We start from the raw sequence: 17,250 nt of genomic DNA on the forward strand, positions 1-17,250 counted from the left end.
GTCCGGATTAGGGCCTTTCGAAACACATTCCAACCCTGCTACAACCACATCTCCCGCCTTGGTCCTGCAGGGGTTAGTCAGAACACGCTGACAGAGCCAAAGCCTCGTCAACTGCAAGGCATTAGCGAGGACAGACTCCTGACTGCTGTTCCAATGGGCTGACAGATCCTAATAAAACTCACTTCATTGGAGGGATTAGGACTGGATTAGAGTGCACAAGCGCGTGCGTGTGAAATTGGGCTGGGGTTACGGACTTGGTGTGGCAGTAGCTTTTCCATACAGCGAGCTAAGCCGCGTGCCAGGGTTCTGTGAGTCGGCCTGATGTGCCAATGGCAGTTGGCAATGACCACACAAGTGTGTACTTCACTGTGGAATTAAGTGACGCTACCTACCGCGCTCACGCTAAATATAAAATCGGGAAAATAAAATATCCGATAGTATTCATTCCAAAACTGTGTAAATAACAGATTTGGCATATTAGGATTTTGGTTTTAGTGCGCTGTATTTAAAATGCTTTGGTGATGGCAGCTTCGGTTGGAAACACTGTTAAAGCTTGCTGGATATTGGCTGAAAGAAGATAGTTCCCCTGCTAGATTTGACTGTAATGGGCTTCACAAAAAGTCTAAAGAGTTTTTTTCATTCCTTAGAAAATGTCTCTTTTGGAGAATTAACAATTAGAACTAGTGTAAGAAACCATGGAAACAAAGTCACTTAAAAGGCTGAAAACTGCTCATATAGCACACTTTTTTTATATGACATAATGAACCTCATATAACCCACTATTTCATACAATATAATGAACCTCATATAACTCAATTTCATATAACATAATTAACCTCATATAGCCCACAATTTCATATAACATAATAAACCTCACATAACCCATTATTTCATATAGCATCCGTGACCTCATATAGCCCACTATTCCATATAGCATCCGTAACCTCATATACTGTAGCCCACTATTTCATATAGCATCCTTAACCTCATATAACCCACAATTTCATATAACATCCATAACCTCATATAACCCACAATTTCATATAGCATCTATAACCTCATATAACCCACAATTTCATATAGCATCCTTAACCTCATATAACCCACAATTTCATATAGCATCCTTAACCTCATATAACCCACAATTTCATATAGCATTCTTAACCTCGTATATGCCACTATTTTATATGGCATCCGTGACCTCATATTGCCCACTATTTTATATGGCATCCGTAACCTCATATAGCCCATCATTTCAAACAGCCTTCTTAACCTGATATAGCACACTATTTCATATAGCATTCTTAACCTCATATAGCCCACTATTTTATATAGCATCCGTAACCTCATATTGCCCACTATTTTATATAGCATCCGTAACCTCATATTGCCCACTATTTTATATAGCATCCGTAACCTTATATTGCCCACTATTTTATATGGCATCCGTAACCTCATATTGCCCACTATTTTATATGACATCCGTAACCTCATATTGCCCACTATTTCATATAGCATCCGTAACCTCATATTGAGCACTATTTCTGAACAGAAGCCTACATGGGGAACTGTGACAGAGACGCGTCTTTCAGTTAACATCTCTGTTGTTGTCGGTCTAGAAGGGCCCCGTGTCCATCAAGCCAAAGGTCCTTCACAGCAACAACTGGGGCCTAATAAATTGTGTTGCTCCTCAGAGGAGCCAGTTTCCGTGGTAACACATATGGGGAAATGAGGGTGTGTTCAATGTGTGGGAAAACATGGGCAGTCATTAGCACATGTGCCTAGCAACATAGAACCGAAGGGTTAATTCACCTCTTACTGCACATGCCGGGGAGGTATGCTCATACAGAAATGTCTGCTTAAGTGCAGAAATCTGGGCTGAATCTCTAAAAGGCCACACGTTTTTTTATTTTTCAACATTTCTCACCCAAAAAAAAGACATTTTTAAATGCCAGATTGCTTGGCTTAGTTTTAGGTAAGCAAAACGGTTTAGAAAAATATACTTCTAATTAATAACAAATTATATATAATATTAATTCTTATTATAATATCACTAAATCATCCAGTAAGGTACCATGTGGATTTTAAGGACACATCTCTTCCAATCCCTATGTTTTAATATTCCATCCCCATTCCACCAGATAATTCCTTCATCGGGGCAAATGAAAAAAACAAACACTTGAGGTTAGATTAACGCTCGCACGAATGGGCATCCTTGTCTGAACCACAGTGCAGAGCCGGCCGTGACTAAAGCCTGCTGTAACCTACATTTCTGTCATAGCTGAGAAGTGGGTCTCTAAACCACTAAGATGGATCCCACGTTGAGCCAGACACGTGCAGCCTGGGTCTGAATACAAAACAATACAGACCATGTTCCTGATATGCTAACAACCCTTTCCATTTTGATTATAAAACCTTGCCAGTCCTAGTTTCAATAGACAGTGATGCCTGGGTTTCATACAGAACCAGCAAGCCAATCCACTGTGCTGTTTAACAACAGACAGAATGCCACAGAGTACAAAGGAGGAGCCATTCCCAAATATTTATACTGTAGTCTAGAATAAAGGTTTTAAAAGAAGCATATAACAAACAGACTTTAACAGGCTCTGGGCCGTGTTTCTATGTGTTGCGTTTCTATACTCCACATGAGTCATGGTGGCCAGCACGATCAAGTAGAGCCCTTTTCCACGGCCGGCTTAACATCACCACGCTATGGAGGAGACAGGAAAAAAAAATAAAAAGGTTCTCCCTCTCTTTCTCTCAGAGAAAGTGGCAGGCCTTTTGTATACATTGCAGCAATACACAATAGTGAGAAACCAACCCCCCCCCCCCCCCCCCCCACCCCCGGTAAAGAAACGCAACAATGGCTGACATGGCGTGGGAATGTATAAGAGGAGAGACGACATGCGCGATGGATGATAGAGGTGAATTTGTGAGATGTGCATTTGTGAGAGGAAGAGGTCACATCTCAAACCTGCATGGAACACCACGGTTGTCTTCCTGCATCCGGAGAGGAGCTGCAGGTTCCGGAATAATCCCTTGGCTGTCAACTTGACGTGGAAGTTGGACAGAGAGAGCCTAGGAGACCATAACATGTCTCCCGAAGAGAGCCTCCTCGACTGAACAGACGACGGAACCCGGTGGGGAACTAACGAAAGACGGTGAGAAACGGACACGACTCCGCCGATTCTCGTCTGGGTGGAAACTCCACCAGGTGCAGAAATTAAAAGGAATAAAAGCGGGGAACAGGAGGAAGAAAAGGGAAAACGAGAAAAGACAAGCTCAAAAAGCCCAGCTATGCACTCCGAGAGAGAGAGAGAGAGACTGTGAATGAGTACAGGAGCGTGGGTAGGGAGAATAAACTATTGCAGTTCCCAATGGAGAAAAATAAAACCGCTCCAAAAACAGCCTTGTTTTCTACTACCTGCTGTAGTGGTAGAAATATTTTCAAAATCCTGGTATAATCTGTATAATCTGTAGTAGAATCCTTAAACGGAGAGAAAAAGGGACGAAGCGTAGGCAGAATGCCGAACAGAAGCACTGAGGATGATGATGATGATGATGTACTCCCTTCCCTGACAGCATGAGCGAGCAATGTCCCCCTAAGTAGCGCCTCTGGAAACGACACGCAGCGTTGTGTTCCGTGGATGAACACACACACACGCGCGCTCACGCTAACCCGCACGCACCGCGGTGTCTGCGACCAAAACGCTCCGTTAGAGTATCTCTGGTTTTCACACCCACGGATAGACAATGCTCTGCCTCGGCATCTCGCTATCTCACATGGGTGCTTTGGGTAGCGCTGTGTGGCTAACACAGAGACTGCTAGGGATGGATGGAGGGAGGAGACCAAGAAGGAGGGTGGTGGTGGTGGTGGGGGGGGGGGGGGGGGGGGGGGGGTTAGCAGGGCGGCAAGTGGGCGGGATCAAAGATCTCTCTCTCCAGCTAGAGTGAGCAAAAAAACATAGCTTTTTTTTTCTCACTCTAGCTCTCCTTACCGCCCTCGTTCTCCATCTCTCTCTCTCTCTCTCTCTCTCTCTACATTTCAGTCCAGAGGTTAGGACACCAGGGGGAGGATGAAGGGAGTAAACGCGGAAAAAGCGTAGGACGAGTGAAGGTTCGCGTCAAGGTTAAATCTGAGGGAAGAGGACAGATCGAGGTGAGAAAACAACATCAGATACTCGTAATCAGGAGCCTCAGACGGCTCCGTCTCTTTCTCTCTCAGATCTGCATCTTTCCACAGCAGGTGTCCTGCTAAGCCTGCTTGCAGGGTCTGTGAAAGGACGCCTTTGTCACGCACACGCCCAGAGAGCGTGCGAGAGAAAGAATAGAGTGCGGCCGGGCGAGAGAGGGCTACACGCCTGGAATACTGATGAGTGACCGGTCTACAGTGTGGCTGTGCATGCGGTGTGTGGATGGCTGTCCTTTTTCCCTTGTTGAGATCCTCTTTTCACTCTCTGGAGAAGAAACACAGTCCAACTACACCACCAGGGAGTGGACTACACCACCAGGGAGTGAACTACACCACCAGGGAGTGAACTACACCACCAGGGAGTGAACTACACCACCAGGGAGTGAACTACACCACCAGGGAGTGAACTACACCACCAGGGAGTGGACGACAGACAGGATGGGGATTTGATGCGACGTGAAATAGCGTTGTGGGTTTAGGGATTCCATTTTAATGCCACATTTGAAAAAGGTTTGGGTGGAAGGCGGAAGGTTCGCTGGTGAATAACTATGAGGCCGACCCACGGAGCACCTTGGGAGGATGTGGAAATGAACGAGGCGTCAGTTCAAATGCGCCTGCACATCCAAGTCATTTAGCAGACGCTCTTATACAGTGGGGATCGAATTCAGTTTCATCCGGCTTTGTTCTGGGGGTCGAAGCCACATAATGGCGCTCCCTTATCCTCTTTTAAATGATTTGTGTCACAGGCCGTGTCTCTAGAAGCGAGGCCACGATAAAACCACGGACAGACACACAACTAATCTGGGCTAAACTTTTCCAGATACTCGAAAACTGACTGACAGAGACGGAAAAGGAAAGAGACAGAGAGCGCGGTCTCGACATTGTTCAGTCTAAAATCCAAGAATCTGACAGAACCAACCCAAAATGCTATTTTGGTCAGACAAATGGGACTTAAAAAAGAAACACTTACTGGACACTTCATGTAAGAGCCCCACTTAAGAAAAAAAGTCCTCTGCTACGAGCAAGACAACTCACAAACCAAAATATAAAGTTCAACTCAGCCCTGATGTATAAATAGTCTCATCCAAGAACTGCAGTATCTAAACTTAGGTAGTGGACGAGAAAGTGAATGAACTCTGTACTATAAAAGCAAATGTGCATGTTTTATTGGTCTGTGTGTGTGTGTGTGTGTGTGGTGGTATGCTGGCAGAGGTGACAGCATGTCTGTGACTGGTGGCTTCCCACAAACCCCAGTAGAGTGACGCGACCGCAGCGGAGAGGCAGCTAGGCGCCATCCCAGACAAGACCAGCCCTGGCTGGGGGAAGGGACTAACCACAGACCCAGGCTTCACCAGGCCTCCAGGAACCCATCCACACTTCACAAATCCTTGCTGAGAAAGCCTAAAAACCATTTTTAAATGACAAATTTGGGATCAGTCACCCCAAATCTAACCGAACCCATTTTGAGCTGAACAAATAAAGGCGTTCAGAGACTCATTGAATACGAATGGCAACGTTGTCCTGGAGTGCAGATTGACGGACAAACGTGCCTACTGTCAATAGCCTCACAACAGACTCGGGCCTACAACTGGCCTTTTCTCATCGCTCACCACAGAGCCAACAGAGCAGTTGAAGCAGACAGGGCATTGTAACATTAGCGTACAGAGGTCTACTACAGCACCGCCAATGGTAGGTACCTCGAGCGCCACCCGGTCATCATGGCCGTGAACTGTGGTATCAGCAAGAAGAAACAGTGGCCTGTCAGAAAGTTCTGTGTAAAGCAGCGTGGAGTCAACTGTTACATTCTTCCATCCCATATCAAGCCAAGGGAACAAAGTATGTTTGCGCACGTGCGTCTTGTCTGTGTGTGTCAGTAAAACGTGTGTGTGTGTGTGTGTGTGTGTGTGTGACAAAGGAAACAGTTTAGCTCAGTTTCCCCTCCAAGCAAATTTCCATCTGTTCCCTGTATCCCTGTAATTACAGGCAGCGTTCTGGACACCAGTTCGTGTGTTTGTTTAGCCTCGCCACGAGCCTGTGAGCTCCGAGCTAGTGAGCCAGAACTCGTATCTCAAGCGCTGCTAATGATCGTCGCACGCGGGAATGCCTTCTAAATTGCTAACATGCTATTTACAGTCGCCCCCTCCCCCCACCCAGCTTTAGCTATAAAGACATCAACGTCGTAACTGTGTTTTGACTCAAGAACCTATGAACTAAACATATCCCGCAGTAACTTCAAACATCAGTTAAACAGAATGTGGGGTTTAAGAAATCGGTCTCTGCACCAAGCTGCAATTATTCAGTCACACATCTGTGATATAACACTGTGACGCTTTGGACAACGCTTGTCCAAAGCCGGGTAATAATATGGGTAACTTCAGACGCACGTCCATAGATTTTCTAAGTAAGCCATCATTCGGAACATTTGAAGAAACGCAAGGCCAAAAACCCCTAGCCGTTCCAGTGCCGGGAACGTTCCAAGTCTTTCAACAAAACATGTGTGCTCCTAAACCAAGTGCCTCAAGTGGTGTGGTGGGTTCTAGTTAAACCGGTGTGAGGACGTTCGCGAACAGATGAGCTATAAGCACGACAACGGTACGTGTGAAAACTGGTACATCTCAAGTCCCTACTTCAGAGACACTGTACTAAAATACCGTTTACCTGTGGCTGCAGCGGCGGGCCGGTTGAGTCTGGCTGAGCCGGCCCTCTGTAGTGGTGTCTGGGCCGGCTTCCCCGCCACCTGAGCGCTCACCGTGGGTGTCCGGAGTCCTGTGGGAGGGGAACAGTCAAACACCATATCAACACAGTTCAAACCTCCCGGCCTCAGACACCCTCCAGGAGATACATGGTTGGTTGCTCAAGGTGGTACCGCTGCGACGCGGAGTCGACTAAGGGATTAAGATCAGACTGCAATGGAGTATGAGTTTGAAGGGGGCCTTTTTGTGAGTTTTTAAATTGGCTGTTTAAGAGTGACTGAGAGATTGAGATAAAACTGAGTCACCTAGTAGAGGGCTGGTAGTCAAAAGGGATAAGAGGATTGGAAGATATTCTGTCAGGTATTTTATGCTTTATCGGACAGGAAAGTGGTGAAGGCTTTGCTGAGACAGCGATAGGCCGGATTCAAACCCATGCTGCAGAATGTGTTCTCCAGAGGGCTAGGACATTATTACATATTTTCACCTAAGGACCTACATTCTCAATTAGGCAGAGTTAGATAAGGACAAACCAACTAGTCTGTTGATATACATAAATATTTGTTTAAATATAGTGGAGAAATGTATGGACACATTACTGGGGGAATGAGTGTAAAGGGAATTCAGAAAGTCACGTTGTTAAAACCAATGAGAAAAAATCAAACTGACCTAAATATAATGGAATAAAACAGTCTTTGTCCGGACAGAATGTTTACGCTCCGAGGCAGCCGTAATCCGCAGGGGAAATCAGTGAGCATAACGACTACTGTATCCATTCGCTGTCAGTGGTCACCGCTGCCATGGCAACGTGATCGCCGTACAGCAAGCGTACTGTACTCCCTACACCCAAACCAATATTATTTCAATCCACCGGACCCTTCCAGAGACCATGCAAATGAATAGACCGCGGCTGGCTGTTGGCAAAACCAAGACTGTGGCTAGTAACCCAACACTGCTCCGTAGCATTCCAGTCAACGGGCCTCCGTCGGAGTAACACACGGAGTGCAACACGAAAGGAGCGAAACGTGTCCGGCGCAGAGCGGGCCGGAAGACTTTTGAGTCAGGGAGGCGTAGTGCGCGTGGGAGTGAGAGAGAGACAGAGCGAGTGAGCAGTCCGTGCACACTCACCGGTCGCGGTGCTTCTTCCCGGTAGCGATGGAGCTCTTGAACGAAACCCCGGGGCCTTGGTATTGGTGCAGGGGGCCTTAACAGTGAGCTGGTTGACCAGTGGAACTGCATGGCGGCTGGGCCTCTCCTCTGGCTTACACCCTCCTGCCACCACAACCTCTGGAGCTGGGACTTGGATAGACATATCATCAAACAAGGCTACCAACAAGACTTGAAAATACCATGAAATACAAAATGTGCCGCGGTTCAAGGTGGTCCAGTGATCGAAGGCACTGCCACACATAATGCCGCAGTGTGGCTATGAACCAGACCTACTGCTCCTTCAGAAAAAAACGTTCACCACTTTCACTGTCTAATAAAGCATACAATGGCTAAACAAATATGTATTTAAAATATATATATATATCACTTACCACTTAAAGACTGACTGAAAGATATTTCAACCTTACTCGTTTTGTTCGAACTACAGATGATAGTTCCACCCACTCTGTACCAAACCGTAAATAGATTAAGGTTGGCCTGTGTGTGGGCAGTCTGCTGTCCTTTCATTAGGCCAAATGGAAGAGAGGAAAACTATCCTGAACACTGGAAGTGCAACATTCTTTTCCCTTGTTCGCTGTAAAGCACGTATTCTCAATTTATCAACCCAAAGGGAATAATCTCTGGTCCTAATTATCTACGTGATTACATTAATTAGGTAACTGATTACGAATGTCTCAAAAAGCTGTATAAACAACATCATGTGCATTCTGATTGCTGTGTGTAGCTCAATTAGAGCGAAAAGGGAAACACTTAATGATGTTTATGTAGCCAAGACCCAATGGTAAAATATTTTAAGTGATCAGTGTGTGTTTGTGTGTGTGTGTTGGGTGGGTATAACTGACAGCCTCAGATTTATCTGTAAACAAAGAGACAGCGAATTGCCATAGGACGTCATCTGATCACCATGACAACCTGCCCATCTAACTGTATAGATCTCCTACCTCTGTGGCAACTGTGTGTGTGTGTGTGTGTGTGTGTGAGTGTGTGTGAGTGAGAGAGGGAGAGGGGTGCGTGAGAGTGCATGAGACCTGAAGGACTTAAATGTAGTTACTTTGATACAAAAAGAACAACAGGTTTTAAATTCCTACAGTAAGTCTTACCCAGGGCTTCATCTTTCTCATCCTATCCACACCCCAATCCTCCTCTCTCTCTTCAACAGGGAATGGGAGGGAGGGGTGGTACTGTACTGAACAAAGACAACCATTGACCAACAATCCCCATTTTGTCCAAGTCAAGCACAGAGGTCATGTGATGCTGTTGATAGCTCCATTCAGATCAAGTCAGACCAACAAGACACTTATCGCGTTAAACCATTAGATAGCATTAGAAAACCTTCTGTCAATTCTACACGAAACTACTTGTTGCTTGTGCCGAATTAAGGATTAATTTGAGGGAACTGAGGAACCGCAGCTATTGTACATGCTAACTCATAGGCAGCCTTCATGTCACAACTCCCGAGCTGCAACACCCGGCACAGGAAAATGCACACGCGCGCACGCGCTAAGGGGGTAGTTTGTGACTTAGTCAATAAGGCCCATTATCTACAGCGATGAACATGTGAACAGTTTGTCACTAGCGCTAACCCAATTGCTAACTTGCGTATGCGCGATGACAAAGCCTGTCAGCTGTGCCTGTAGACACCCCGTGCTAATGCTTGTTAGCATCTATATCGGTGTTTCTCAACCGGTGTGGGAGCGCCGTTCAGAGGATGACGAGGGGCGCCGGAGGCAATATTTTGGTAAGGGGGGGGCGTTTGTTTTAAGGCGAGTTTACACAGAAGATTAACAACAATACGAGTTTAAAAACTGTGGCCTGCAACATTAAAACCTGCCAGTTTACGCCAACTGCGACTAGATCATACTGTATCATAACTCTTCTTCTCTTCACTGTTTCGGTCAGCTTGCGGCGCAGCTCCGTGCTACCTTCATGGGAACGGGTTGCCTGAGTATCGTCTATAAAATTTTGCCCACATGGCGTTTACTGTGTAAACTCTGGAAAATCGAAGCGGCCTTTCTTGGTATTACCCGTGGAAGAATTTCTCTCTCTTAAAAGCGTTCATTTCTCTGAGGGATACACCGTGAACGCCTTGTTATCGCCATGGTTACACATTTACAAAAAGGGATATTCTGCTGTCCGACGTCCCCTGAAAGCAATTTAGTGTCCAGCATCAAGACACACATTAAAACACTATTCAATACAATAATCTTAATCAATATAATAATCATTAATATTCAGGGCAATTAGCATACATCTTATTTGATGGGGTGCGGTAATGCACCAGGATAATGCACCAGGATAATGGTTCAAACAAGGTTGAGAACCCCTGACATTTGAATAATTGTCTCAAACATTATTCGTACTGGACACGGAAGCACTCAAATTATGAGCTCATCCGACTGTCTTGTTGCCAAAATTGCAAATTATTCCTTTAAGCCTGCGCAGATGTGAACTCTGACCTCTACAGAGGAAACGAGAATGCCACGGCGACGAAGGGGCCAGATTCACGCTGACATTCTCTTCAGAGAACCAAGCAGGGTGACTCACGCAGTAGTCAGGATAGCCTGGAAGAGTGTGTGTGTGTTTCAAAGACCAACTGTTAGGGGGAGGATGTGAACTCACACCGACAGGAAAGACCACACCAATGAAAACCACGCTTGGATGGAGTGTGCACACAAGCGCTCTCCTGTGCATGTTCTTGTTCGGTAAGGAGATGAGACACACATTTGACATTTCACAGGTTTTCTTGGGACCTCAAACGTTCCGTGTCAAAATATATATTTTTAACGAGCCCTAACCATAACCCCCAAAATGCAACCTTAAAACTGAAACCTCTACCTAACCTCTAAACCTAACCAATCATAACCTTTACACCCGGACACAAGTCTTCATAATCAGGAGAGGGGGGCGAAATGTACAACAAATATTCCTTGTTTTTCTCCTTGGGGGAATCCTTGGTTCCCAAAAGTACAGTAAAACCTGTATATAGACACAGACACACACACACACACACACTTCTACTTGGGGATGCTATACACACACGCCAGACTCACCTTTACTAGGGGCTGCTATAGCTCCGCTACAGTCGCTGCCCAGGGTGGACGAGCTGACACTAGTGGGAAGGTTTTTCACAGGCAGTTTGGAAGCGGCGGCGGCGGGCCGAGGAGCACCAGTGCCCAGGTTGAGGGACGGCTTGGGTTGAGGGGTCACCACAGTGGGGGCAGCCAATCCTGAGGGTCGGTCGGCGACGCGCGATTTTGGAACACCTGGGAAATGCAGAATCAAGGGATTGCCAGGGTCAATGCAGGAGAACGCGTGGCTGTTTCTTTGTGTGTGTGTGTGTGTGTGTGTGTGTGTGTGTGTTACATAACCTGCTGAAAAACTAGAATGTGGAAATCTACACAGCTGAGGTAGCAGAGACAGGATGCGTAGGAGAGACAGGGAGAAACAGAGGCAGGGAGAAACAGAGGCAGGGAGAAACAGAGGCAGGGAGAAAGAGACAAAACAAAACAGAGACAGTGATACTGAGAGACAGACAGATGGAGACAGAGCTAAGGATAGCGAGATTGAGACTGCAACAGAGAGAGAAAGGGAGACAAAATCCTCCTCTTCCCCTTCGTAGACACAGAGTGTAGAGAAATGTCCCAATATCAGTGGGAACAGGGATTATTACAGATTTAGAGGCGCGTTTCACAACTCTGTCCGCTTCTCTTTCTCAGAAAGGCAGGTAAAAAACGGATCCATCTCAAAACCCTGAATCATTCAAACATTTCAGAGGCGCAAGATGAATCACACACCCACACCGCAAATACTTCTTGGACATGTGGGTTTGACTCAGGCCTGGAATAGACTGGACAGCACTGACACACAGCGTTTCATCCTGGGCTGTCTTCCGTGTGGTGGAAGAGACTTTTCCAATAACTAATCCCTTCCCTATCAGCAGAAACAACCCAGGGCCTGACGTTTTATCATTTCACACCGGACACATTGTGTGAGAAAGACAGATTTTGTTGGTGCGAGTGACAAAATACAGGAGATTGCGTGCGTTTCTGAGCGTATTCTTGACAACGCCTTGGGATCCACTACAAGGGCTTTACCCAGCACAGACAGGAAGAAGAGGAACACTGGCGCATGGAGATTAGGAGCAGGATAACCACCACCCCCCTTCCCAGACATTGATCAGTTTCCCCTCATCATGCCAAATCTGCCAAAGCTGGTCCTGTGTTATGAGTCTGTCAGACATTACACTGCCAAGCCCTGGAGTGGAGAGGGTTAATTAACGCAGCGCCGCAAAATACAAGCTTGACAGTGACCTGGTGTGGTATAATATATTGAATATGTTATATAACATAGGTCACAACTTATAGTTCGTTGGCTAAAGGAGATACATAATAATAATAATAATAATAATAATAATCTTTCCCTAAAGCTTTTGGGTTATGTTTGACGGTCAGTATCCCCCCCCCCCCCGCCCCAGGCGTAAGAATGTCATGCTTGTCTCAATGATCAAAAAACATACTTGGGAAAAAAAAAAATCACAACAACCTTTTGAAGTCTAATTTGTGTCGGGCAAAATTTTTAAAGTGCCTCTCAAAGATCCTTTTCCACATGGCGTGGCATCAGGGTCAAATCTGTCAGCTCTTCAGAAACAAGCCAACCATTGTCTGCTCTCGGGATATGACCTTTTCTGACAAGATGCAGATCTTTTTTTTATGTTGATTCTTACAGATTCGCACGCATGCGCGCGCCCCTCCCCAAATCCTGAGCGTCCTAAATCACGCAATGCAGTGTGGTGATAACTGAGAGGAAGGGGTTAAGTGCCAGACAGACGGTCGGATGCCAGACGGAGGACATGTCGCTGTTGGGACGATACAAGGACTCACTTCAACACCACTCGAAACCCCATTCCTACAGTGCACTATGTAACAAAGGCCTGAGGGAGCGCGGCTCAAAAGAAGTGCCCTTCACAGACCCTATGGTGCCGTTTGACACCGTCCCACATCGTGGGTAGCATCCAATTCTTACCGCGACAAAGTAGTTTTGCGAACATCGGGGCCACTGAGAAAAAACCAACCTTGGATTGAACCCTCTGGGGCAAAAGGAAAAGAGGTCCAGGAAGAATGAGAGAGTCACCGAACGGTAGAAAGGGGAGGACCAAACAGGAGAGAAGTGTTGCACATGCTCTTGACTTCCTCTGAGGACACTTGAGAAAGTCTGAGAGGGAAGTCGGAGTAAAATTAGACTACAGAAACACACATGCTTGCAGGCAATCTCCCAATTGAAATGGCTTTTAAAAAAACAAAAAAAAGGCAGTTGGCTACATGTAGAGGGAACATGCTGTTACAGAAACACTATTATCTTATGTAACTCTGCACAGGTCGGAGATGGCAGAAAATCACAATGCCTGGACGCACACGCACACACACACACACACACACACACACACACACACACGATTTAGCCGCTCACAACCCTCTAAAACAGATTCGCCCATGAGCACTCACACATGCCTGTCTGTCAGAAACATGCTCACTGTCTGCAACACTGTGTGGAAAACAGACACCTCTGCGTGCTGTGGAAACGGAACGGTGTGTGAGAGAATGCGAGCGTGCTGGTGAGATGTAGTGGAATGTTAAAGGGATTTTAATGGTCAGCACTGCTATGTCAGACTGCTCATTTCCTGCCTGATTTACTGCTGCTGAGACAACACACATGAGCCATGTGTTCGTTTTTCACTCATTCTCTTGTCCTGAAAACTGACTTTGAGACGATCTGTCGTGTGTGTGTGTTTGGGTGTGTGTGTATATACACTCACCGACTAACTGGGTTGGTCGTCCCCTCGGTGGAGAGCCACTCCCAGTGGTCTGGACGTCCTTCCCCGTCGCGGGAGGAGTTGGTGGGGGCAGTCTGGAGCCTGGACTCCCTTCTGCTGAAGCTGGGGAGGTGGAGGACAGGGAGTTCCCCACGGCACGGCTGGCTCCCCCGGCCCCCCTGCCTCTGGGCTGGGGCAGCTGCCTGGCAGAGGAGGGCCCCAGTTTGGAGGAGACCTTCTGCAGAAAAAGCTGTCGTTTAGTTACCGCGTCCCAGCCCATAGGGCCCAGCTCGGGGCTGCGCACCGACACCATGGTGTTGGCCATTCCAGAGTCGGAGGCAGAAATGTGGAAGTAGACCCACGCAGGCAGGACCAGAGACAAGGAGGAGGAGTGAGGAGTAATGGGGGAGGAAAGAAAGGGCAGGACAGAGAGAGCAACGGGGAGAGAGTGAGGGAGGGAGGGATAAAACGAGGGAGAGCAAAGGGAGGGAGAGCAAGAGAGCGAGGGAGGGAGAGGAAATATGAGTAGGCTTGAGCTCTGAGGTAAAGAAAAAAGAAAAACGAAGTCGCTATTGTACTACATTCCCTCTGGGATTCGCTGCTGGGACCAGCCCTGTTTTTTCCTCCCTTTTTCTTCCCCCCTTCTCTCTCTGTCGCTCTCTCTCTCTTTCCTCCCTCCTTCCTCTTCTATAAACACAGGGAACACATGGGCTGAGTTTGGAGACAGGCCCAGGCGTGTAGCTCACGCAGAGACGTCCTAACAGACTTATCAAAATGATCCGACTATTCTGACTGCTGTCTTCGGAAAACGGTTCGCCAAGTAGCCCTTGGTTCATTCGGAATCGCTTCTCACGACGACCACATGACTTGGTTAAATTGTGGAGAAACTGTTGCCAGGGTAGCAGTCTCAACAGCCGAAACGTGACAGGCGCGTGCGCGCACACGCAACTGCAGGTTGAAGTCAAGACATTCCATGCCATTTTTAGGTTCCCGCCGCGCAATGTTGTCACGCGACAAAACGGCTCTGTGTTTGCGAAGCGTAACGTGTTAAAAACAAACCTCTGCAGCTAATAACATGGTTGACTCCGGCCCCAAAGCTACCCTTCAGCAACGGCTTACTCAAGCCAGAATAACAGCATAGCTAAGCCATGTGATGACACGCTTGCCGCCAGGCTTGCCTGAGAAACTACTCACTCAGGCCAGCCACACAAACCCCAAGGAACAGTTGAGACCTGTCAATGGCTTATTGGCTTTTAAACTATTAGAGCCAAATGTCAACAACAAAGCAGTGCCACTCCCTCACCTAAAACCACCGGTCGCATCGTTTAGGGATGATCGTAACCAACCTGGAGAACTGGCCTCGGCCTATACCAAGCACTTACTTGGAAATGAAAGTCTCAGTGAAGAGCATTTGACGGGCCTCATTCTGAAAATATTATTTGAGGAAATAGCTGATCTGACTTGGTCGAACTGGGTTGGGGCATTCGAAATCTCACGTGATTTATCAAATCACTCGCAGATAAGTGATTTTACGAGAGAGGAAGCAAGACGGTAATAATTTTCAAACTTTTAAATTGGTGGCTAAAACTGAAAACGGACAACTCACGTTGCCACTGCTTCTCCGCAGTTTTGCAGGGGTCTCATCCTGTGTGTGGTCCTTTGTAGCGCCAGCCGGAACAGGCACATCCTGGTCAGCCCCCCTACGGGTCCTCTGGGGCCCATCCGCAGTCACCTCTGAACCCAGAGAGCTGCTAGAGGCAGAGCGAATGCCACTGGCTACAGTGCCCCTTCTCCTTTTCTGTGAGTGGTTCGATACTCTGGGCCCTGTGTTTTGATTGGGTCGGAGTCCTGGTTTCAGGATGGCTTTTTGACCCAAGGATGACCTTTTCCTTTGGAGCCCATCTGAGGTGCTCTTTTCATTGGCCAAAGCAGCTTTTCCTTGCATCCGATTGGCTGTTCTGGGTGCAATGGCAGGCCTGGACATGATCTTAGACTTGACATTCTTCAGGTCGGGTTTAGGGAACCTCTTGATGTCAGTTTTACCAAGTTTGGGTGTAGCAACGATTGTAGCCTTGGCTACTGTTGGGTGGGGTTTGCTCTGCGTTGCCCCCGAGTACCCCTTAGTCTTACGGAGGGCAACGCTCTGCCCCTCAGTTCCCTCATTTGGGGACTGGGGAGCGATGAAAGGGGGCACTGCCAACTCCACAACTTTGGAGCTTTGACGCGCACCAGACTTCGTCTCTGCTGCCTCTCCAACAGCGAGAACACCCTGTGGACAATCCTCCTTGGTCAGATCCACGCCGACCCACAGAACCTCCACACCCGAAAGACCCGGGGAGCAACTACCCCTGTTCTCCAAGCTGTGTGGCCCAGCGTGAGGACTCTTCCTCCCCTGAAGGCCCTCACAAAGGTCAGGCAGGGTGGCGGCGTGATGAGCCCTGAGGGAAGCCGCGGCGGGGGTCAAGTCCTCAAGGAAGGACCCCGCGCTGCCGGGGAGCTGCTGCGATTCACTCAGGCTGGTTCTCCTGATCGCCACGTCCGAGCTCACTGACAAGAACAACCCCTCCTCGTCGTCTTCATCGCCGGGGATCTCCGTGGCCTCGGAGTCCGGGGCGGAGTCCCTCCTCCCGCTGCTTGCAACACTGGTGACTTCGTAGGGGTGATCAGCATGGACGCCAATGCTATGCTCCCGTATCCCAGCAAGTGTCAGATTGTCATTCCAGGTGTCCTCGTCGGCGTCGACATAGACGGACACAGAGTTGTCGTTGGACTCGGAGAATGCAGTCCGAGGTGGTTCCCGTGCAAGTAAGGCGGCGTCCATTTTGGTGGTCATGACACATTCCATGTCGACGTCCAGTGGGCTCTCGGTGCGACCGCCACTAAGACTGCTCAGGCTCCGCAGGGAGTCTGGAGAGGAGAAGGAGGAGGAGGAAGAGGAGACAGGAAAGGCATTGCCGTTTTGGTCGCCACTGCTGAGTAGGGGTAGCCTCATGCTGGGGCCGTTCATGCCCCCCATGGGCTGAGACACACTCATTGCTGGTCTTTATAGAGGGACGCTAATGTCGCTAACCCCAAAGGACTTCAAAACAAGCGGTCAAACCATGTTTGAAGCAACTGTCGTTAATCCTTGTAGGCTGACGTCTACTGAGAAGGGGGAGTCTTTGATTACAGCTCAGGACTCACTGAGTGATAAAGTCATTAGGGGCTAAGGACCCACAAGTCCCTGGGTGGAGCTACTGAAGTGCACTTTGGACAAGCAAGGAACTGAGGTCCCCGTCTAAGGCCCCTTAAAATCCACTCCACTTAATGGACACCGAGACCAGCTGGTTTTCAAAGCTCCTCCTTTGAAGACATCTGGAAAACACAAGGACAAAGACACAGGATTTGAT

The 17,250-nt window shown here is 47.8% G+C and overlaps 1 protein-coding gene across 4 annotated transcripts in view; it reads right to left on the reverse strand.

Annotated features, from left to right (window-relative positions):
* LOC105021027 (microtubule associated scaffold protein 1) overlaps nt 1-17,250 on the reverse strand; it is a 46,019-nt gene that overhangs the window by 15,984 nt on the left and 12,785 nt on the right. For 3 of the 4 annotated variants that reach the window (XM_020043803.2, XM_020043802.3, XM_010888460.5), the window contains exons 2-6: nt 15,468-17,215; nt 13,865-14,099; nt 11,103-11,315; nt 8,011-8,181; nt 6,851-6,958 (exon numbers count right to left, since the gene is read on the reverse strand). In XM_020043803.2, coding sequence (XP_019899362.2) covers nt 6,851-6,958; nt 8,011-8,181; nt 11,103-11,315; nt 13,865-14,099; nt 15,468-16,895 — 2,155 coding nt within the window. In that variant the 5' untranslated portion in view covers nt 16,896-17,215. The remainder of the gene's footprint in view (nt 1-6,850; nt 6,959-8,010; nt 8,182-11,102; nt 11,316-13,864; nt 14,100-15,467; nt 17,216-17,250) is intronic. The other variant, XM_020043804.3, reaches the window with a different exon arrangement.

The sequence above is a fragment of the Esox lucius genome, chromosome 25, assembly GCF_011004845.1.
Source record: "Esox lucius isolate fEsoLuc1 chromosome 25, fEsoLuc1.pri, whole genome shotgun sequence".
In the NCBI taxonomy this organism is placed as follows: domain Eukaryota; kingdom Metazoa; phylum Chordata; class Actinopteri; order Esociformes; family Esocidae; genus Esox; species Esox lucius.